The 22244-nt window shown below is 43.5% G+C and overlaps 1 protein-coding gene across 1 annotated transcript in view; it reads right to left on the bottom strand.

Annotated features, from left to right (window-relative positions):
• The window catches only part of Hacd3 (3-hydroxyacyl-CoA dehydratase 3), a 36694-nt gene that overhangs the window by 5579 nt on the left and 8871 nt on the right, over window positions 1-22244 (bottom strand). The window contains exons 2-8 of the mRNA XM_041679561.1: window positions 21135-21177; window positions 14363-14436; window positions 13428-13592; window positions 11486-11537; window positions 8697-8807; window positions 4472-4599; window positions 912-1024 (exon numbers count right to left, since the gene is read on the bottom strand). Of these exons, the coding sequence (XP_041535495.1) occupies window positions 912-1024; window positions 4472-4599; window positions 8697-8807; window positions 11486-11537; window positions 13428-13592; window positions 14363-14436; window positions 21135-21177 (686 nt within the window). The remainder of the gene's footprint in view (window positions 1-911; window positions 1025-4471; window positions 4600-8696; window positions 8808-11485; window positions 11538-13427; window positions 13593-14362; window positions 14437-21134; window positions 21178-22244) is intronic.

Genomic DNA, 22244 nt, shown 5'->3' with positions numbered 1-22244 from the left:
TAAAAGAGACATCACCCTAGGCATGGCAGTGCACGCCTTTAGTCCTAGCACAGAGGAGGTAGAGGCAGGCAGGTGTCTGAGTTCAAGGACAGCCCAATCTATATAACAAAGCCAGTCAAGGCTACACTATCCCTGACTGAAAAACAAATTTTAAAAAGAAACATCACAAGAAATTCATTTCTTCCCAAATAGAAAATGTTAAAATCAATCCAGCATGTCTGAGGGTACAGACCCAGGCACAGCTGAGACATGGGCCAAGCACCACTGCCTCTTTCCGGTGCACCATGAACTCTCAAACTAATACTACTCACATCTAGAGCTGAGGAGGCAATCTGCAGAAGCCTAGCTGCAAAGGACTCAATGGGGAAGCAGACACTGGATGGCGTGGCTAAAAAGGAACACAACTGGACAGATTCTTCTGTTGTCTATAGATCAGGCTAACCTCAAATTCATGGCAATCTTCCTGCCTCAGCCTTTGGAGTTCTGGAATTACAGATGTGTGCCACTATACAGGGCACTGAATTAATTTTTCAAAAGTTATTTTTTTTTTTTTACTGACAATTCAAAGAGAAAAAAATAGCTAAGCTAAGCTCAAGACTTGAGTACTCTTGAGTAAGAGCTTACCATGCCTCAGGAAGGCGACTAACTAACACATCCACCCGGACTGCTGCTCCCACCTTGTGCTCCTCCAGCCTTCTCAAGTACTTCCCTCATGGTTGGGTCTTGGGTCTTTGCAACCCAATGGTGAGACCTTGAGGTTGTTTTGTTCTCCAGTTCTCTGTTCCCTATAGCCACAGAGCTCGCTAATGGAGCTAGAATTCTCACATGTATAATGCTAGCCCCAAACCAAATGAAACTTCTAGTCAAGGCAACAACATCCACTCCAGAGAGGGGCAAGTATTTCTACCCACCTGAAAATTTCAATTGCACTCCATGAATAAAACACAAAGAAAACCACAGCTTTGTTTTGCATTTCTTCCATGGTGCCGAAGATGATAAATAGAATAAAATTTCTTCCAAGAAACTGTTAAAAAAGACCCAAAGGAGGGAAAATTTACATATCGTATCTATGTGCCCATCTACTTCTGTATCTGTCTGCATGTCTGCCCATATGCAAGCATGTTCCTACAAATGCCCACTTTTTAAAGCCTTTGCTAAGGCTTTATTGGGGGTGGCAGGGTGAAATGAGTGGAGTGTGCTTGCAGGAGTTGGTCCTCTCTTACCACAGGAGATGTTGAACTTGGAGCTTTTACCCACTGAGCCATTTCATGGCCCCTTGTTACAGTATTGGAAAAATGATCCACGCAGTCTTTGTCAATAAATAGGTACTTTTCTGTGTATAGAAATAATGTGTACATTAATGTGATACATGCCTTCCCAATGAGAAATCACTTCACCAATTAGAGATTAATAAAGGAAAAACCCTTTAATAACAGTGCAAAACTGGTTCTGGCTAACACACAAAACGGATCCAGCCCTAAGCAGAAACCCCCATCAACTTATAGTTTCAGGGACCCAAGTTACACTTTGAGCAATTAAACACATTTCACAGAGAGAGAAATCCCAAGGTTTGGTTGTTTGGACAAATGGGGAGATTTCCAGTGTAAAAAGACAACTGTCAGGGTTGTCTTCAGACACATCAGGGCTGCTACCAGACAGCTGTTACCCAAGATCATCCTGCCTGCTGGCAGAACCACACTATTCCTGATAAGAGAACCAAGAGCATTCCTTTAGCTAAATTCTGCTCTGTGCAACTCTGTATTTCCTAAGCATGTTTAGTAGATCCTTAGAACATCGAGTTACTACTGTTTCTCCAGTATCAAAAGCACACACACACACAAACACAATACAAAGGATACTGCCAATGAACACTGGTGCCTGCATAACCCACAGTACGAAACAGTGCACTACAAATCCAGTAACTGCTGTACTGTATACAATGCTGTCCTGTGCGTATCATTCCACTGCTTGTCTGCACAGTCTACTGCTTGTACGTGTGTTCCACATAATATGCTATCTCACGGAAATTTTTTTTTTTTTTTTGGTTTTTCGAGACAGGGTTTCTCTGTGGCTTTGGAGCCTGTCCTGGAACTAGCTCTGTAGACCAGGCTGGTCTCGAACTCACAGAGATCCGCCTGCCTCTGCCTCCTGAGTGCTGGGATTAAAGGCATGCGCCACCATCGCCCGGCTTCACGGAAATTTTTTAACATTTATTTTTATTTATGTGTATGTGTGTGCCACTTGTATGTGCATACCTATGGCAGCCAGAAGGCTAGAGCTGCAGATGGTTGTGAGCCACCTGACATGGGTACTGAAAACCAAATTCAGGTCCTCAGAAAGAGCAGCGAGCGCTCTTGACTACTGAACCATCTCTCTGGCCCCCATATGCCTATCATTTAGCTTTTTAGAATTCGTGCTCTATGTATTACTCTGTAATTTCTATCACAGATCCCTCTGTAGGACTTGGGGTCTCACCAGCTACTCTAGGCTGGCCTTGCACTCAGACCTCCCATCTTAATTTCCCAAGTGCTGGGGTTACAGGCTTGTGCTACCATGCCAGCTCATAAACAGTACATCCCCTGCCTCTAGAAGGGCCAATCCTTCAGACGGAAGGTTTTTGCTGACAAGACTGAGAGCGGCAGGTTTATTTACTTCACCTTCACAGACTGCTCCCCGGAGCCTCTGCTCTAGGAGGGACGGCTCTCACTTCTCTACTTCACATCCCTATACCTTGTGATACTTAAACCGAGGCTGTAAGTTCTGTGGTGCTGCAGATGGGTGTCCAGCCCAGCTCTGCATGCCCAGTCACTTCGTCTCTCAGCCGTTTGATCTAAGTGGGTATTTTCTTCTTCCGTCTACATTAGCAGACCACATGTTCATCCACTATTGAATCTGCTGAGTTTCCTCAAAAAGAATTCTCTACGGTATTTTTGCAAAGCCAGTAAGCATATTTTAGTCTACTGATACATGATTATTTTATATAGAAAATATTTTCCATCAAACCACTTCAGCTAAGTACTGGGCCTGATTCTTTAATCTTTTCTCAAAGAGCAACAAGGAATCTCCTCCCTAGGCTTTTGGTCTCCACTGCTTTCTTATTACTCCTGCTCAGTATCCAGGAACTGTCACTTGAGTTGCCTTGTGTCCTCACTCTGCACTGTAACCCTGAAATATATGTTAAGTGCTCCAGTCAACCTGCTGTGGCAAATTCAGCCATCAAATAAGTCAAAATAAGCCCTGTCAGGGCACACGGCCATGCCCAGATCCAGAAGCTCACACCCACGTGTCCTACATGAAAGACACTTCCGACATAAATGGTGATTCTGAGCCTGTCCCTTCCAGCTGGCAAATTCTACATTATTGTATCACACACTATCTCCTGTTACTTTTTAAACTAAACGGACAGCCTGTTCCTAGGGGCAGAAAAACCCCCAAGTAATAAAGTTTGCCACATTAACTAATACCTCTCTTGCCAAGCAATTGCCCTGTGGGAACACACGGCTGGGAGAGAAGACAAGCACACAGTGCACATAAAATCAGCACTGGGATGAGAACAGCAACTGGAGCCAACTGTTTGCCTCTGCAGTTGGGCAATGTTCTGCACAGTATGTGACCGCTAAGGAGCAGGATGAGGAGGATCAAAGACCTTGGCGCTCCATTCCTGACAATAACTGACTGAGGCAACAAGTACTGGAGGGAACAAAAAACCTTTCCAGATGCTGAGTTTTAGCAGCGAAAGCCACCTACGAACACTGCAGAAAGAGCGAACGGGCAGGAATTCTTTGTTCAAAGCAAGAAATAGGCTTCTCTGCTCCTGCTGGAAAATCAAACAACCCTAAAGTTCTTCATAACATTGTCATTTCATGAAAGTGTGATAAACAACGAAACAGGCCAGCAATGGGGAAATGTGCTTTGGAAAACATCAGTGCTTTACAATTTTCCTCTAAGGCCATGTATGGTAGGGTATAGCTTTAGTCCCAGCACTTGGGAGGCAGAGGAAAGAGGATCTCTGAGTTCAAGGATAGACTGGTCTACAGAGCAAATTTTAGGACAGCCAGTACTAGAGAGACCCTGACTTAAAAAAAATTACATTTCCCTCCATGCTGAAATAAACTATACCATTCTATGTAAATAAATATATTCAATAACTGAAACACGGCAGCCAGGCAGTGGTGGTGCACACCTCTAATCCCAGCACTCAGAAAGTAGAGGCAGGTGGATCTCTGTGAGTGTGAGGTCAGCCTGGTCTACAGAGCAAGTTCCAGGACAGGCTCCAAAGTTACACAGAGAAACCCTGTCTCAAAAAACAAAAATAAAACCAAAAAAAAAAAAAAAAAGAAGAAGAAGAAGAAGAAGAAGAAAAAGAAGAAGAAGAAGAAAGTAGTAACTGAAACATGACAAATTATGACCTATCTACTGGATACACATTAAACTCTTTCGTTCCTTACTCCCACATTCAACTCTTCGATACCTGGATAAGAGAAGGCAGCACAGGGGAGCTCGTGACACCAATCGCGGCATTGAGGGTTTCCACTAGTGCCAGCATCTGGCAGAAATACATCATGTCAGCCACGGTGTGGAACGTGTCGTAGAAGTACTCTAGGGCACAAGCACACATGACCGGTCAGTCCACCTGGAGTTCTAGCAGAGGCAGTTCTCAGACTAGACCAAGCCTTACAGGGAAAGAACTTGGAAGAGAAAACAGACATGGAGTCAGGTTCATGCTTCTAGCCTAAGCCAGGACAGTCTTCAGGACTCCCAGAAGAGTGAGCTTCCTTTATCTCAAGAAAGTGAACACAAAGATCCTGTGTCCTCTTCTCCTGGTTTAAAAATAAATAAATAAATAAATAAATAAAGGCCCAACTAGCTTTCATTCTGTTACTATTTAGTGAAAAAAGAAATCGATGTACAAGACAAAGTGGTAACTCTTCAGATCACTGCCTGTTCTAATTTAAAGCTAAATCTCTATCATCTATATTATATGGGCAATGAAAAATTCAATTACACATAGGTGCAAAGGTAAAAGTACTGCCTAAAATTAGGTTTCAGGAAGGCTATTGCAATTAGCAATAGCAGTTAGAAGCACATATTGCTCTTATAGAGGACCTGAGTTTGGTACCCTGCACCACATAGGGAAGCTCACAACTCCTTCCTGGAGTCCAAGGGCACCTACATTCATTTGCACATATACATACTTGCATGTGCACACACATTTTTAAAAATAAAATCTTTCAAAGTTAGTTATTATTATTATTATTATTGCTACCATTTTTTAATGTATTTGGTAGTTTGGTCTGCATGTATTCCTGTGCATCATTTATATACTTGGTACCATAGGCGACCAGAAGAGGGCATCTGATCGATCACCTGGAACTGAACTTACAGACAGTTGTGAGCTGTTGGGAATCAAACCCAGGTCCTCTTGGAAGAACAGTCAGTGTTCTTAGCCACTGAACTATTTCTCCAGCCCCTAAAAATAAAATCCTTAAAATTAGGTTTCAAAAGTTTTAACTGTGTTTGTAGCTTTAGGGCTACTAATTCTTAAAATTCCGAGAATCCATTCTAACCAAAAAGAAATAATGGTTTTAAAGACCTTATTAATACAAGGTTGTCCTCTGAAACATTCCTAAGTGTATTACTCCATAAATGGTCCAATTATCTAAGAGTACAGAACATTTGAGTAAATTATTTGATAAAGTTTCAAAATGTCCACTAGTGCTCGCATGAGGCTGACACATGAGCAGCGCTTTCTGAGAGGCCTGTCTTCACATCAACCCCACCTGAGCATGCTGCTCCTGCAGTCCTCACACAAACCCCGCCTGAGCATGCTGCTCCTGCAGTCCTCACACAAACCCCGCCTGAGCATGCTGCTCCTGCAGTCCTCACACAAACCCCGCCTGAGCATGCTGCTCCTGCAGTCCTCACACAAACCCTGCCTGAGCATGCTGCTCCTGCAGTCCTCACACAAACCCCGCCTGAGCATGCTGCTCCTGCAGTCCTCACACAAACCCCGCCTGAGCATGCTGCTCCTGCAGTCCTCACACAAACCCCGCCTGAGCATGCTGCTCCTGCAGTCCTCACACAAACCCCGCCTGAGCATGCTGCTCCTGCAGTCCTCACACAAACCCCGCCTGAGCATGCTGCTCCTGCAGTCCTCACACAAACCCCGCCTGAGCATGCTGCTTCTGCATTCTTCCTTGCAGCACTTCTCAGTCAAGTACCACTGACATCCTAGGCAGGACCTTCTCTGTACTGTACATTGTAGAAAGAGGGGCAATCCTAGCCCTTCCTACTAAATACAAATAGCACCCTTAAATCACTGCAGCAGCAACAAACATCTCCAAATGCTCCCAATAAAACCAAAACCAAACCCCAACAACAAAAAAGAAAAGAAAGAGCAAGGTAATGGTGGTGTACACCTTTACTCCCAGCACTCAGGAGACAGAGGCAGGCGGATCTCTGAGTTTGAGGCCAGCATAGTCTATGGAGTGAGTAGTTCCAGGGCAGACAGGGATACACAGAGAAACCTTGCTTAAAAAACAAAAACAAAAAGGAAATCCACTAGCAGATACAATCATTATTCATGTATCTGTAATCTAAATTCTCAGTTAAGAGGGTCCATAGAAAAGTAAATAATAGTTGAGGATTGATCATCAATGAGCCACCAGGCCTTTCCACCACACTTGACAACTTGAGAGCTTTTGCACCGAATCGCCCTATGGCCAGCTGTCTTCAGACTCCTTATGACAGGAGGCAGTGGTGGCCCACACCTTTAGTCCCATCACTCAGGAGGCAGAGGCAGGCAGATCTCTGCTGTGGGTATTTGTATATTGTGTGAATATATATTGCTGTGACTGGTGTAATAAAGATTTAAATGGCCAATCCTAGCTAGGCAGGAGAGGACAGGCAGGATTTCTGAGGAGAAAGAGGAGGAGAAATGTAGGTACACAGATTACATCACCAAGACGCCAGGATAACACACATACAGTAGTACAGAGTAGAAGTAACCAAGCCATGTGAAGAACACAGATTAATAAAAACAGGCTAGCAGGGCGGTGGTGGCGCACGCCTTTAATCCTAGCACTTGGGAGGCAGAGGCAGGCGGATCTCTGTGAGTTCGAAACCAGCCTGGTCTACAGAGCTAGTTCCAGGACAGGCTCCAAAGCCACAGAGAAACCCTGTCTCGAAAAACCAAAATAAATAAATAAATAAAAATAAAAACAGGCTAATTAAGTCAGACTGTGGGGGTGCACGCCTTTAATCCCAGCACTCGGGAGGCAGAGGCAAGGGGATCTCTGTGAGTTTGAGGCCAGCCTGGTCTACAGAGCAAGTTTCAGGACAGGCTCCAAAGCTACACAGAGAAAGCCTGTGTTGAACTCCCCCCCCCCAAAAAAAAGAGAGAGAGAGAGAGAGAAAATAAAGTCAGGTAAATTTAAGTTATAAGAGCTAGTTAGGAATTTCATAATTAATAATAAGTTTTCATGTCGTTATTTGTGGGCTGGCAGTATAAAGTACCATTATAAATCTCTGAGTTCGAGGCCAGCCTTATCTACAAAGTGAGTTCCAGGACAGCCAGGGCTACAGAGAGAAACCTTGTCTCAAAACAAACAAATGAAATCCTCCTTATGACATTTAGCATACGTAAACTGCTGCACACATGCCATGGCATGCATATGGTTGTCAGAAGACAATTCCTGAGGTTGGTTCTCTCCTCCGACCATGTGGATAGTGGAGCTAGATTTTCAGGCTTGGCAGCAAGCACCCTTACCTTCTGAGCCATCTTGCCAGCCCCGTAACCAGCAGCCTTATCAAGAACACTCAGAATTCACCCACCATCTTAGGTTGAACGAGGCAAGCATTTATGTATCTGAAGGTCCCTGTTTTCCTTCCATGTGGCTTCTGATAAAGTCACGCTAATAAGAGAGACCGGAGAGGAACTGCGCCTGAGACTTCTTTGTTCTCTCACGTGATCACACAGAGGCAGCTGTAAGCTCTCGGGCGCATGGCTTTCCTAGCCTGCCACTGGGTGTGCAAAGCCCACTGCTGGGGCTGGGAAAACAACTCACAGTTCCTCCTCTTTCAACAAAATCCCCCACTAAACAGCCTGACTGCCACAAACCGCAGGTGGACAATTCAGGGCCAAACAGGAGGATGCTCTACAAGAGTTCATTTTCTTCTCAAACAGCGTACATTTTCTATTACGGTTATATTCTCCCCACACCTACTTTACAAAAGAAACTCGACCTTTAGATCGCCCACATTCAAGCTAGTGGAAAACTGCATTCTGACCTTTTTGACTGTACTGGTTTGCAAGCTGGTTTGGTTTCTTTCTCTCAAATAAGAAAAGAACAATTTCTACATTAATTTTAGCCTCTCATGAGTGTTGTCCCATGCTATTGCTAACTCTTCCCATATGCTTCACAACGTCACACTAGTGAATACTCCACAGAAGTTCCTCACTGATGAAGACACGAGGGGAGTAACTTAATGCCATGTGTGTCACATCTGAAGAAACTTCGCCTGTAGCTCTTCTCCATCACACACATCTGCAGAAGTGAAATCTCTCGGGCTGCTCCCATCAGCCTGTCTCACCAGGAACTGAAATGAGTGCTGTGGACACACGGGGAAGGGCAGGAAGAGCAGGGTGACTGTTCGTGTCAAAGGCAAAGAGAGCTACTCAGAAAGTTCATACTCACCTTTTCCCAAAATACAGAAGCGCACCGTCAGGTTGACAAAGATCCAGGAGAAGCCCAGAAGCTGCACGAGGTTGTACATGAACAGGTACCCTTTCTTCAAGCTTGTAAAAGCTGAAAAGCGAAGTAGGGCAGTGAGCTACTCAGTACAGTCCCAGAGAGACGCTCTGGACTCCAACCCTGGCTTCCACCTGGGTGGTTCTAAGCTCCCACACAATTATCTGGCCCATGTCTTCCTAGCCTGGGCTCCCTCTCCCATAAAGCGAATATGTTGAACTTTGCCTGCCAACCTGTGTGTTAACCTGCCTCCTTTCATAGACTTGGCCAGCTCAGGGGAAAGGTACCACCTGGCAACGAATGTAGGGAAACAGAGTTCCCTTCAGTTCTTGCTCTAGTTAACATAATCTACAGGTTTCTCTTCTCTGGAGTTTTAGGAGTTTTGTTTTTGTGTTACAATTGTGCAGACCAAACTAGTTCTCTAATCGAAACAATATTTGAAAACTAATAATTCTGAGATTTGGTCCTGGCTGAACACAGTGAGCCAGACACCAGAGAGAGCCTCGTGGGGACACGAAGAGAGTGAGAACATAAAGGCTGCGAGCCTCATGGGGACACGAAGAGAGTGAGAACATAAAGGCTGCTAAGAGCTTATAATTGGTTGAACAGCCACAAATTTTCAAAGAACATCTTCTGAATATTTATAGGTGAAAAAAAAAAGAAATTCGGCGGGGAAAGAGGCAGCGGGAAGGTCTCTGTGGCTACAACAGGATCTGAACTGTGCCTCTTAGACAGCCAGAGGCAGGAAGATGTCAACAGAGCCAGGGTTGGGAAAGGTGTGGCAGAGAGGGGGTGGGGCATTCAGCTTTTGCTGCTCCACGCCAGTTGTGACATCGACATTCTCATCAACACTTGGCTAATGGCCACACCACACGTTTGACAGTGTGAGCAAACAAAAGAGTCATTCTACAGGGCCAAAAAGTACCAGACCAAACACACTTAATCAAACTTCTTTTCTTCATAAAACAAAAATGTATACTTCTTTCCCAAACATAAAGAACGTTATCATCAGGAAACTGAATTTTGAAAAAACAGCTAAAACCTTGTCTAGCATCCTAAAATTCATGAATTTTAAGATTTTTTTTACTACATCTAAAGTTTAAAACACTAAAAAGAAATTAATATAACTATCAAAGGTGGCCTTTATAAAAACAACTTTATTATTTGGGTCAGTCGTGTTGGTGCCCAGCACTTTGGAGGCAGAGGCAGGAGGATAGCTCTGAGTTTGAGGCCAGCCTGGTCTATGTATATATAGTAAGTTCCGGGCCAGCCAAAAGCTATTTTGTGAGATCTTGTCTCAAAAATTAAAACAAATGAACAAAAAACAAAACAAAACAAAAAACTGTTGTTGTCATTACTAGCGGGCAAGCACATGTGCCACGGCTCAACTGTGGAGGTCAGAGGACAACTCTGTGCAGTCAGTTTTCTCCTTCCTCCTTCATGTGGGTCCCAAGATTAGATACAGGTTCTTGCAGAGTGAGCATCTTCATCAAGGTGGCTTCTTACAGTGCTCTTTGCCCTCACTAAGTCTCTTTAGAGACTGTGTTTTTATTCTTTGAAGACTATTTTTCTAAATTAGTGGCCACTCAAATCTTCTTTAAAACTCATTTGAAACGCACAACACATACATGAAACACATACACTCAGAACCTTAATGTATAAAACACAAGATCATGTAAACTAAAGTAGAGCTTCTTGACCGACCTACCCCTCCAAGCATTACTGGAAACCCTTGAGGTACCAGAGAACACAATTTGGAAACCACTTCTCTAAAGCTGTCTCCTTCCCTACTTATGGCATGCTAAATAATGCCTTTGCAAAGGTTTGATCTCATCTCGTTCTGTTGTTCACAAGCAATTTTCCATAGCCCAGTATGAGCCTGCTATCAGAGTCCCGGTTCTGGAGGACAGTGCCCACACCTAGAGCTGCTCCGCTGCTTTCTCGGCAGCTGCTGCACCATCACCAAATACATTATATATTCACTTACAGATCTTCTTTCTAAAAAACATTTGGCTACATAAAATGAAATTTTTTCCTAAGATTCTGAATAGCTGGGCAGAATAGGCATATGTCTTTAATCCCAGCACTCGGGAAGCAGAGGTAGGCAGATCTCTATAAGTTCAAGGCCAGCCTGGTCTACAAATTGAATTCCAGGCCAGCCAGAATTATAAAGTGAGACCTTATCTCAAAAATAATAACAACGACAATACTAATGACAATAATAACTCTGAATAGGGGCTAGAGAGCCAGCTCAGTGGCCAAGAGTACTTGCTGCTATTGCAGAGGACCCTGGTTTGGTTCCCAGCTCACAACTGGCTGTAACTCCAGTTTCGGGGGAGACAATACCTTCTTCTGGCGTCCTAGAGTACCCCACATGCACGTGATACACAGACACACATGCAAACACTTTGCATTTCGAGAGCTGATAACCACAGGCATCTACAGCACAGCCCTTCACACTTAAGAGAGAGGAGACACCAGGCTGCAGGTTTGGGTGCCGTCTGCCCCTAGTCCGCCCAGGAGACAGAGGTTCTTGTCTGCTACATTAGCCTTGGTTTACTCAGACAAGGCTAGTCCTAAACAGAAAGGAAGCATCTTTAGAGGTAAGGCTTTGTTGTGTGTACATATCGGAAAAACTAACCCAGACTCACCCAAGCACTCCTCAGTGTGAATTTCCCCCTCTCCTGCCCTGCCACCACCCCAACTCCATCACAGGTTAACTGGGAGCCACTTACTTTCAGGGGAGCCTTCGCTTTCTAGTCTGAGTTTATTTAGCCGTTCTTCCTCCTAGGATGTAGACAGAAATTTTCCAAGAATACAAGTTAAAATTCCTGTATGCTTACAAAAGGCCAGGTGTGGGGAAAGAGATCGGACCCCTCAGGCCACCTCCTTCTCTTGTGTTCCATGCTCTGCTGAGGAGATTGTCCCAGATCACAGCTTTGGATTTGAGCATAGATACTTACTCAACTAATGGCTAATCAACTAGTTTCTGACGACTGCCTGGGACAATCTTTACTCTTACAGCTGTAAAGGACACCCTTTGGAGACTTGTTAGAGCAACAAAGAACAGCAGCTGAAGGCAGGAAGTGCCATTTCATTTTTTTAAGATTTTATTTACTTATGTTTTAATTAGGTGTGTGTGTATATCCATGTAAGTACAGGTGCCAGAGGAGGCCACCAGATCCCCTGGAACTGGAGTTAGAGGGGTATTGTAAACCATCTAATGTGGGGGCTGGGAACAGAACTCAGATCCTCTTCAAGAGCAACACTTCTAGTATAAGGTGTATTTTTTTCCCCAGAAGCTAAGCTCATGTCCATGTCCAGGTTCAGCGTAAACTTATGTTTAGCTTAATACATAAACAGACACAAAGTTGCATGTCTAAGTATATGTATGCGTGAGCATGTACACCTGTATTTCCTCACTGTCAGCTGATCGGGCTGCTAATATCACCCTCCAAAAATAAAACAGAGATAGCTCAGTGGTTAAGAGAACTGGCTGCTCTTCCAGAGGGCCTGGGTTAGAGTTCCACCATCCACACAGTGACTCAAAACCATTTGCAGCTGGGCGGTGGTGGCGCACACCTTTAATCCCAGCACTTGGGAGGCAGAGGCAGGCGGATCTCTGTGAATTCAAGGCCAGCCTGGTCTACAAGAGCTAGTTCCAGGACAGTGAAACCCTGTCTCAAAAATAAAAAAAAAAAAAAAAAAAAATTTGCAACTCCAGTTCCAAAGAATCCAATGTCCTCTTCTGGACTCTGTAGATAGAGATCTACAAACAGACAAAGTACCAATACACATAAGGGAAATGGAAAGAAAAAAAAACAACAGCTCCTTAAAGAAATGGTTATTCTAGGACTGAAGCAAAGGATATATAAACTACACCTGGGGTAGATTAGAGAAAAATAATACCCTACAATGGTGAAGCCCCTCTGTATGCTTTTAACATGATTTATTGCCACTGGTTAATAAAGAAGCTGCTTTCGGCCAATGGCTTAGCAGAGTAAATCCAGGAGGAAAATCCAAACAGAGATGTAGAGAGAGAGAAGGCAGAGTCAGAGAGACACCATGTAGCTGCTGGAAGAAAAAGAAGCTTGTGCACCAGTAACGGTAAACCTCTTGGTAAAATATAAAATAATATAAATGGGTTGATTTAGATCTAAGAGCTAGCTAGAAATGGGTCTGAGTGGCCGGGAAATGAATGAGTGGCCACCGTGAAAGAGCCTCCAATACCCACAGCGGGAATGAGTTGATCAACGAGAACAGTGTTAGATTATAATCCTAGACATAAAATAATGGAAATGACCGAATAAAGAAACAGGAAAGAACAGGAGAATTTCTCATGTAGAGAATTTTCAAACAAATGATACGGAAACCTATCTCCCCACTCTGAAAGTGCGATCCACATAGCGACTTCCTTCCAAAAAATACCGCGAAGAGCGGGGAGAGGACCCAGATAAGCACGGCCTTGGCCAGCAGTGCTCCGACAGAAACCATCACTTTGACCTGACCCTCAAGCAAATACCACAGGAACTCCGAGTGAAGCAGCTTCCCACACTTCCATGGTGGGTACCCTACAATCCTGTCACCAGGCCTCCCAGCCAGTGTGTAATGTGTCCCCATCCTATCAACCCCCATGATTTCCATCTTCAGTAATGATGGTTTAGCAATCTTACTCACCTTGGCTCTCAGTTCCATTTCTGCATCGGATTCATCCAGCCAGCGATCAAAGTCAGGGGCCAAAAACAGTGGGCGCTTCTCCTGCTTCGTGAGCCTCTCCCACCACCGGCTCACCTTCTTCTGGACTGTGATGTTCACCTGCCTCTGGGTCAGCTTGTGCACCGGCTAGGAGGGAAAGTGAGAGTGTCAGAACTCCCTTCCATGCACTGACTGCACCATGCTGGAGTGGCTCCAGAGAAGCTTCTCTGCTTCTGCAAGGCATGACAGACAACGGGGAATATCCTAGGCAAGGGCAGTTGCAAAGAACAGCGAAGTCTTTCTCTGATTCTGTTCTAGCTTCTCACTCTATCTCCATGGCAGCCCATGACATGTGCTCAGGCCCTAGCCAGGGCTATCTGAGCGCTCTCAGAACAAGCGTCTGCACAAGAGGATGCAGTAACTCAAGTGCCCAAGCAAGAAATATGAATCATCAGCCTCCCAAGGCTAAAAGAAGGAAACTGCTTTTACACTCCCAGCATTTTCTTTCAAGACCAGCTACCTTTGTCCTCTCTGCTCACTACGATCCTTACTGCCAGAGTGACTGAGTCTCATGAGAACCTTACAGGGAGGGCTTCAACCATCTGTCGCCCTACTCTCCCCGGCCATCACTAAAAGAAGAGAACACCAGAACTGGGAGGGATCTAGAGATTTCACCTGAGCCTTCATCTAACACGTGAGCAAAATGGAAGTTCACATGACAAATAATGGCCAAAAGCACATGCGGCTCAGGCCCCCAGCCTTCCCATTCCTCTGCAGCTAACACCAGAGCTCGTTCCAAACACAACAGTATCACTCACTCCCCTTTGTTCATTATCCTCAGACCCTGCCCTTTCTCTCACTTAACAGCTAGTATGCACTTCCTAAATGGAAAGGCTATGAGAAAGCAGAGAACAAACCTCTGGCTTCACGAGGTCAAAGAACTCCAGGTGAAATTCATAGACGTTGTCTCCTTTGGCACCATGTCCCTGAGCTTCAAAGAAAAGAAATGTGGAGTTTTGTGAATTTGAGCAGAGCAAAGCCACCCAAAAATTATCTTGTTACATTGCTTTGAATGTAGCTGGAGAGATGGCTCAGTGGTTAAGAGCACTGACTGCTCTTCCAGAGGAGCAGGGTTCAATTCCCAGCACTCACAGAGCAGCTCACAACTGGCTATGGGACCTTGGGAGTATAGAAGCATGAGGACAGAGCAATTCGACAGATGGATAAGCCATCCCAAGGGCAAACCTGAGTTCTATAAGCTTACTTGTGGTCTGTTTGGGACTATTTTTACTACCATAATACAGTCTGAAGAATACCCAGTAAAATAACAGGGGAAAAAGAAGGAGGAGGAGGAAGAAGAAGGAGAAAAGAAGAAGTTAGAAGAAAAAGGAACAAAGAAAGCCCCAGGAGGCACATAGATGAGATTTAACTTTCACATTTACTTTGATTCTAAATCCTGAGCAGAAAAAAAATCAAGTGTGTGTACCACCCTGACTGGGTTGAGGCAGGCTGCAGGATTGGAATTTGGAGTCCATGAGAATATGCCGGTATGCACGATGCCCTGGGCTCAAGTTCCAGTACAAAGACAGAGTCGGAGGATGGGGGAGAGAGAGATGAGTGAGAGAATTACAGGGTAGATGCTGAATTATCTCAAAAACAGCTCTAATCTAAAAGCCTTCCAACCAGGGACAGAAAATGAAGACAGAGACGACTGTCCTTTAGCAGTCCCAAATGCAACAGGGCAGAGGACAGGCAGAACTGCAGGAACTGTCCCCGAGGTGGCTGCACCATCCCTGAGCCAGGACATAGATCTTTGCCCAGGTGCCGGCGACCACTAGACAACGCAGCAAGTCACATGGGATACCCCTCCTTCTGCTCTCTGCTGCCTTCATTGACTCCCTCAGGTTTCCCTTCCCTGGCCACTTCAGTACACCTGCCTAATATTTGCTGAGTGGCTATAATACTCTAAGACCACACATTCCTTAAAGAAGAACAGCACATAGGCTGAACCCTTAGGCCTGCACTACCACAACTCTATCTTGAAAAACAGAACAAAGTCGGACTGGCTTTAAGAAAGTATACCAGGGTGGGTAGAACTGCAGGTAAGATGGAAATTGCACTTTTCAATAACCCCAGGAAGCCAGGCATGGAGGCTCATACATGTAGTCACATCACTTGAGAGGTGAACAATAGGATCAGAGAAGTTTACAGTCATCCTCAGCTACATAGTTTGTAGCTAGCCTGGGCTACAAGAGATACTATCTTTAAAAAAAAAAGGAAGAAGAAGAAGAAAAGAAAGAAAGGAAAGGAAAGGAAAGGAAAGGAAAGAAAAGAAAAGAGACAATAATTCTGAAAAACTAGAATGGCAAGAAAGTAAGGAGACCCATCCACTGGCTGCCTGTGAACACAGCCAATTGTCTTGGGCACAACAGGAAGCCTGCTCAGGAGCTACAGAGAAAACATGGGCTAGATTCTTGGAGTCAAAGACCATCGGAACAGCAAGAGATTCCCAGGCCTATAATCCAGCACTCAGAAAGCTGGGACAAGAAGATCTAGAGTTCAAAGTTATCCTGGACTACATATAGCAGGATCATGGCTCAAAAAAAGAAAAGAAAAGAAGGAAGGAAGGAAGGAAGGAAGGAAGGGAAAAGGAAAGGAAAGAAAAGGAAAAGAAGACATGTTCTGAAGATACAGTTTAGTAGCAAAGCACTGAGGCCCTGGGGTTGATCCCCACATTCCTCAGCAAACATATAATGAGTTGTCTATTATAGAATATTATTTTAAGATGTGTTACATTTGCCAGGCAGTTGTGGGACTTGCCTTAATCCCAGCACTCTGGAGGTGGAGGCAGGTGGATCTCTGTGAGTTCAAGGTCAGCCTGGTCTACAAAGTGAGTTCCAGGACTGGCTCCATAGCTACTGAGAAACCCTGTCTCAAAAACAAACAAACAAAAAGATGTGTTACATTTGCTTATGCCATAAAACATTTGTTTTAATGATGTAAAGATGTGTCGCATTCTTTTATATTGCATTTATTTAACTCTGTGAAGCTGTGATTCTTTGCTGTCTAAAACACCTGATGTTCTGGGCTGGAGAAATGGCTCAGAGGTTAAGAGCATTGCCTGCTCTTCCAAAGGTCATGAGTTCAATTCCCAGCAACCACATGGTGGCTCACAACCATCTGTAATGGGGTCTGGTGCCCTCTTCTGGCCTGCAGACATACACACAGACAGAATATTGTACACATAATAAATAAATAAATAAATATTAAAAAAAAAAACACCTGATGTTCTAATAAAGAGTCAATAATAAACAGCCAATAGTGAGGCAGAGGAAAGGATAGGCGGGGTTGGCAGGCAGAGAGAAAAGGAGGAACAAATGAGAGAGCAAAGGGAGGACACCAGGGGCAGCCACCCAGCCAGTCAGGAGGAAGAGTGAAAGTAAGATAAACAGAAGAAAAGGAAAAGCCCAGAGGCAAAAGGTAGTTGGGATAATTTAAGGAAATCTGGTTAGAAATAAACCAAGCTGAAGCTGGGCATTTATAAGTAAGAATTTCTTTGGGAGCTGGGCAGTGAACCCTAAAAAAAGAACAAGGAGCAAAGAAAAAATAAAAATCAGCCCGGCAGTGGTAGCGCGCGCCTTTAATCCCAGCACTTGGGAGGCAGAGGCAGGCGGATCTCTGTGAGTTCAAGGCCAGCCTGGTCTACAAGAGCTAGTTCCAGGACAGGCTCCAAAGTCAGAAAGAAATGCTGTCTCAAAAAACCAAAAATAAAAAATAAAAATCAACAACATTTTGGCCTACCAATGTGGGGCCAAATTTCCATGTAGGGCCTAAGAAAGCTGGTAGGGGAAAAAAAGGAAATTTAAAAAAGGCTACAGCTCCTTTAAGATGAGCTGCTATCCAACCAGCAGTGCTAAACAGAGACTAGAAATGGCAAGCTAAGTAAAAGCCACTTATGGCAACGCAAATACTGGCTTCCATAGCTAGAAAGGTTTAATGCAGTTCTCGGGCACGAGCCTCCAACCAAGCTGTGTCTCTAGGCTTGGCTTTCCCAACGTGAGAAGCAGGCGGAGCCGGTGGATAGAGCTGCACAGACAATCCAGGTGTAGCCTAACAGTCAAAAATGCCTAAAAGATACGCAGTGAAAGAGGTCCAGATGGAAAAATTCTAAACAGTTTCCAGCGTGTTGTTTTACAAGGTGTGTAGGCTTAAGAAAGAATAGAAAAAGTGAGTTTTAAAAATAAAGTCTTTAAAGAGAGGGTAAAAGTAATATAAAAGAAATAAGCCACGTAGAGATGGGGCATACATAGGGAGTCTAAGTCTTATAGAGTATTGTGTTGATTTTGAATTTTTTTTTAATATTTATTTATTATGTGTACAATGTTCTGTGTCTATGCCTGCAGGCCAGAAGAGGGCACCAGACATCATTACAGATGGTTGTGAGCCACCATGTGGTTGCTGGGAATTGAACTCAGGACCTTTGGAAGAGCAGGCAATGCTCTTAACCACTGAGCCATCTCTCCAGCCCCCGATTTTGAATTTTTTGAATGCTCATAGCAAACAGCGGCTAAGAGACCTGGAATTGAAAAAAAGAAGGGACTGTTGAAATAAACCTGCCTATATACCCTAGGAATGCCTTCACTTTAAAAAAGCCAAAAAATGTATTTGTCAAGCGGAATCAAAAATGCTTTGGAGAAGTAATTTTGCTTTTGTTTACACAGGACATAAGAGGCTCATTCCAATTAACATGAATCTGGTTTGATCAAGAGAGACCTCCTGAAACTTGACAAGTGATTCAACAAAGGTCATAGCTGGTCTTCCTAGAACTTGGCCATTATCTCAAATTCTCTTACAGACCCTAAAAAATGCCTTCACCCACCCAACACCCACATTCCCAAGAGTTGCATTATGAGTAGCTTTCGGTTATTTGGTGGGTTATGGATGTTTGCTATAATTTTGGGACATAAAGGATAAAAAGACAACTATTAATCTTAGATATCTTGCATTGGCATGAATTTTAGCATACTGATACAAATCCAAAGTCAATTTTGTTACAATGTATATATGTTTCGACTTTTGTGTAAAGAACTTTTGTGTATTGATACAAATTTAGGGTAATTTTTGTTACAACACACTGTATATATGTTTCTACTCTTTAAAGGATTTTTGTATATTGATACAAATTTAAAGTTATTTTTTTACAATATATTGTACACATGTTTCTATTCTTGTTTAAAGTATTATACCTATGCAGTTCATTTAAAAATGTAAGGTAAGGGGCTGGAGAGATGGCTCAGAGGTTAAGAGCATTGCCTGCTCTTCCAAAGGTCCTGAGTTCAATTCCCAGCAACCACATGGTGGCTCACAACCATCTGTAATGGGGTCTGGTGCCCTCTTCTGGCCTGCGGTCATACACACAGACAGAATATTGTATACATAATAAATAAATAAATATTTAAAAAAAATGTAAGGTAAAATTTTAGTTGTTTTGTTTTTTTACTTTTTGGGACAGGGTTTCTCTTAGTAGCTTTGGAATCTGTTCTGGATCTGGCTTTGCCAACCAGGCTGGCCTCAAACTCACAGAGATCCACTTGCCTCTGACTCCCAAATGCTGGGATTAAAAAGGCATGCACCATCACCACCTGGCCAAAATTCTAGTTTTTGAAAGCTATTATTATAAACTATTGAGAATAATCCAGAAACATATATTAGTATTCATTTATAACAGTCAAATTTGTAGCTATGTCAGACATGTTTTCTAGATCATACAGACCTATATATATAGCATTTTTAATGTTTTGTTAACTTAGGCCTTTTCATGACAATGAGAAATATCTGCTCCTGCCAGTATCAATTTATTTCAGAGATAATGGGCATTGAAGAAACTCCATAGAATTCTGCTTTCACTGTGGCAAGGTTAGCCACTGGGCAAAGAAACTGTTCTTGCTTTTAACTGCTGAAAATGTGCTATGCAGACTAGACATGCAGGACACATAGGAAAAAGACTGTTGAACTTTACCAAAGCAAGGCAGGGCAGTTCTTCAAAATTCCTGCTTCACGGAAAAGTCTGCCAGACCCAGAGGAAAGAGACTGACTAACTTTGACAATACAAAGCATGACAACCTTTCAAATTTCCTGCTTCACTGAAAAGTCTGCCAGATACTCTAGGCCTGTAGGATGAAAATTAATATCCTAATATTAAAGAGGAACTTTGGGTGACTGTCCAGATAACAAGATGTTTCTGTTGTTAGGTAATATTACATTCTTCTGGGTCTTTGATGGAGTTAAAGACTAAATAATTATAGTTTTCCTTAGTTATGATAGAAAATAAGTTAGGTATAAAACTTTGGAGTCACTAAGATAGGATGGATGGGAGGATTTTCTCTGAATTTGTTAAATACAAATGGACTGAATATTGTAAATGTGATTCTTACTTGATAGCTGTTTTTGTTGTATTTAGTGTTACTATGTTAAAATTAAAACCTTTCATTTTTATTTAGACAAAAAGGGGGAAATGTAGACTACTATTTTAGGATGTGTTACATTTATTTATGCTGTGGAACATTTGTTTTAATGCTGCAAAGATGTGTTGCGATCTTTTATTTTGTATTTATTTAACTCTGTGAAGCTGTGATTCTTTGCCTGTCTAAAACACCTAAAGTTCTAATAAAGAGCTAAATGGCCAATAGTGAGGCAGGAGAAAGGATAGGCGGGGGCTGGCAGGCAGACAGAGAAGGAGGAAGGAAGGAGAGAGCAAGGTGAGGAGGACACCAGGGCCAGCCACCCAGTCAGTCACAGAGTAAGCGTGAAAGTAAGATATATAAAGTAAGAAAAGGAAAAAAGTTCAGAGGCAAAAGGTAGTCAGGATAATTTAAGATAAGGAAATCTGGCTAGAAATAAGCCAAGCTAAAGCTGGGCATTTATAAGAAAGAATAAGCCTGTGTGTATTCATTTGAAAGCTGGGTGGCAGCCCCCCACCAAAAAGACCAAAAGAATAAAAAGAGTAAAAAATACCAGCAACAACAGTTGTCCATCTTTGTTTTCACTATAACTGCTTTTTTTTCTAAATAAATTAAAATGTAAATACTTATGTGTGTGAGTGTCACCTGCATCTCTGTCTGTGCACTGTGCTAGCTTGGGTCACAGACACAGCCACTGATGTGTGGCAATACTTGATTATAGGGAGTCATCCAGACGGTCCAAAACTCTGATTTTTAAAAATCAACACTGGGGCTGGAAAAACAGCTCAGCAGTTATAAACAGCTCTTGTTTCTCTTGCAAAGGGCCAGAGTTCAGTTCCTAGCACCCATGTATGTGTTCACAACCATATGTGACTCCAGTTCCAATTCCACTCATTCGGATTTTGTGGTCACACACACACACAAACACACACAAACCCAGTTCTAAAATATAAATATTTTTGCAAAGTATGGTGACATGTGCCTTTAATCTCAGCACTTGGGAGGCACAGGTAGGGATCTCTATGAGTTTAAAGCCAGCCTAATCTACATATTGAGTTTCAGGCAATGCAAGGCTATATACTTGAAACATGAGAGCCTGTTTCAAAAACAAAATAAGTAAATAAATAGAAAGATAAAATAATTATTTTTTTAAAAAAATTAAAAAGAGAAACCACCGTCAAGCCTTGGATCTCCACCGAGGGCTGCAGCCATCTGTCCAGATACTAACCTTTGAAATGCAGCACGTTTTCCGTGATGCTGACGGCAGGGTTCTGTGAAGAAAGACCGGGACACAAGAGACATTTTAACGTGGAGAAATTACAACAAAGCTGGAACTTCCTCCCCTCCTCCTCCTGGAGACTGACCTCCTACCCTGTGCCTCGCCACTAAGAGTGGGGAGTCTGTTCACATCTCTGTGGGTTTCTGTGTCTATGGGGACACCTAGCTGATTACATCCTCTTCCAAGGACTCTGAACTGCTCTAACTCTGCAAAATGATTAGGCTGTGAGTCAGTCCATTAGAAGGATGGTTAAAAAGGGGCTATGTGAGATGGATGGGGGAACAGACAAATCTCTGAAGCTACAGCCCTGATCACCCAGTGGAATGGGTGAGTCACTTTCTGGGAGAAGAAAGCAAAGAACAAGACTGAAAATGGACATGCAGGCAAGGGTTATCTGAGTTGAGAACAAACACAATGGGAACAGAGTGGTTGGGAACACCTTCACCAAAGTGGGAAGTACCAAAATAAAGACAACAATTACAACAAAGCTGAGCTCACAACAGCGTCTACAAACACGAAGCACACTGCTGTGGTTCCAACAGCCTCAGGCTCCACATACCTTCAACTTCCAACTCAAAAGGAGCATCAGGCTCAAAATTTTCCAGATTTCTAGTTTATCCCCAGAAAGTGCTTTAATTTAATGCACACCTTCAGCAGCCTGAGGATAAAAAAGCCCATCTCCTACCAACAATTCACGGTGGCTGGCTACGTGAGAGGTGGTACGGTCCCAGTATCGTAACTGATACATCTCTTTTTCTGCTTGACTCTCAGCTCTCTGTACTCGTTCACTCATCAAAGGAAGCCACCAAGACTGAGAGGAGTCGGAAGAGAGGGTGGACCAGGTCAATGGACACCTACATGCTCTGTGCAGAGTGAAAGCTGAGTGAATCAACTTCACACAGAGGGCCAGAATCTGGGCAGTCTCTGAGACAGGAGGACAGACAGAACTAAAGACCTTCATCCAAGACAGGACTACAGGTAGTTATGCACCAGAGCACCAAGACACAGCTCTCCAAGTGCATTCCTGTGCCCTGACCACTCCCCAGCCACCCTCAGTAC

The sequence above is a fragment of the Microtus oregoni genome, unplaced genomic scaffold (assembly GCF_018167655.1).
Source record: "Microtus oregoni isolate MIOR12 unplaced genomic scaffold, Mior012 000032F_ref0000030, whole genome shotgun sequence".
Classification (NCBI taxonomy): domain Eukaryota; kingdom Metazoa; phylum Chordata; class Mammalia; order Rodentia; family Cricetidae; genus Microtus; species Microtus oregoni.
This window is presented reverse-complemented; position numbering and strand designations above follow the sequence as displayed.